At 29.4% G+C, this 942-nt stretch overlaps 1 protein-coding gene across 1 annotated transcript in view; it reads right to left on the reverse strand.

The window, feature by feature from the left end:
• LOC115034693 (folate transporter 1-like) overlaps positions 1-654 on the reverse strand; it is a gene marked incomplete at its 5' end in the record, with an annotated part of 2,957 nt that extends 2,303 nt beyond the window's left edge. Inside the window, 1 exon segment of the mRNA XM_029492038.1 lies at positions 522-654. Coding sequence (XP_029347898.1) covers positions 522-654 — 133 coding nt within the window.
• Positions 655-942: the final 288 nt, after the last annotated feature.

Consider the following 942-nt stretch of genomic DNA (forward strand, 5'->3'; position numbering starts at 1 on the left):
TCAATCAGTAATAGCTTATAACAGTGATAAGTTATAATCAACAATTCAAATTTTGAAACCCAAGTCTGAAGTCTTACCAAGTCTTATACATTTTGATAGGCTGACACACCTGTTATACACAATACTCGGTAGCTGAAGCTCCACACGAATATCAATGGGTTATTATGAAATATTTTGAATAGATCTCAGTGAATTTACCTGTCAACTGATAACATTATAAGATAACTTTGAACTGTTATGGTATTATTACCATTGACTTTATTTATTCACGGCTCATGTAAAATTTATCGAAAAAAATAAATATGAATCACATTTCATATTTTATTATTTATTTTTCAATATTTGCGCTATTTCATATTCTTTTTACATCAATGACGTCACACGTCCTGTTCAAATCACTCCACTTTCATAATACACGAGCATTATATTATACCTAAAGCGATTTTATATACGTATGTGTATGGTGTGTGTATATAATATTATATATGAATACAAAAACGTCAATATCAATATCATCTCACCCGGACTGGCAGGGACGTTCCAATGCGTATCAGGAGTGATGACAAGCAAGTTGATAGAACGATGCCCAAGAAAGCATTGAACCCCAGCACTGAGGTATAGAAGTCGTGTTTTAGTTGTTTGGCGATTTGTGACCTGAAACGAAAAGCAGGTAACACCGTATACAATAAAATTAATAATTGTAGTGATAAATGATTGTAGGTAAGTATATATTACATAATATAAGATATACCTAATTGTATTTTTTTTTTTTATTGTTTCAGCATCAACTACTTCATACTTTGTTATTAGCTTACAATTATAGCTAAAGTTAAGATTATTTTATACATAAAGAAGTGCTTACATATGTAAGTACTATATAGTACTGAAATTATATTGAGTTGTAATGTTGTACAATAATTTTTTATTTAAAGGTAATGATTT

The sequence above is a fragment of the Acyrthosiphon pisum genome, unplaced genomic scaffold, assembly GCF_005508785.2.
Source record: "Acyrthosiphon pisum isolate AL4f unplaced genomic scaffold, pea_aphid_22Mar2018_4r6ur Scaffold_20669;HRSCAF=21790, whole genome shotgun sequence".
Classification (NCBI taxonomy): domain Eukaryota; kingdom Metazoa; phylum Arthropoda; class Insecta; order Hemiptera; family Aphididae; genus Acyrthosiphon; species Acyrthosiphon pisum.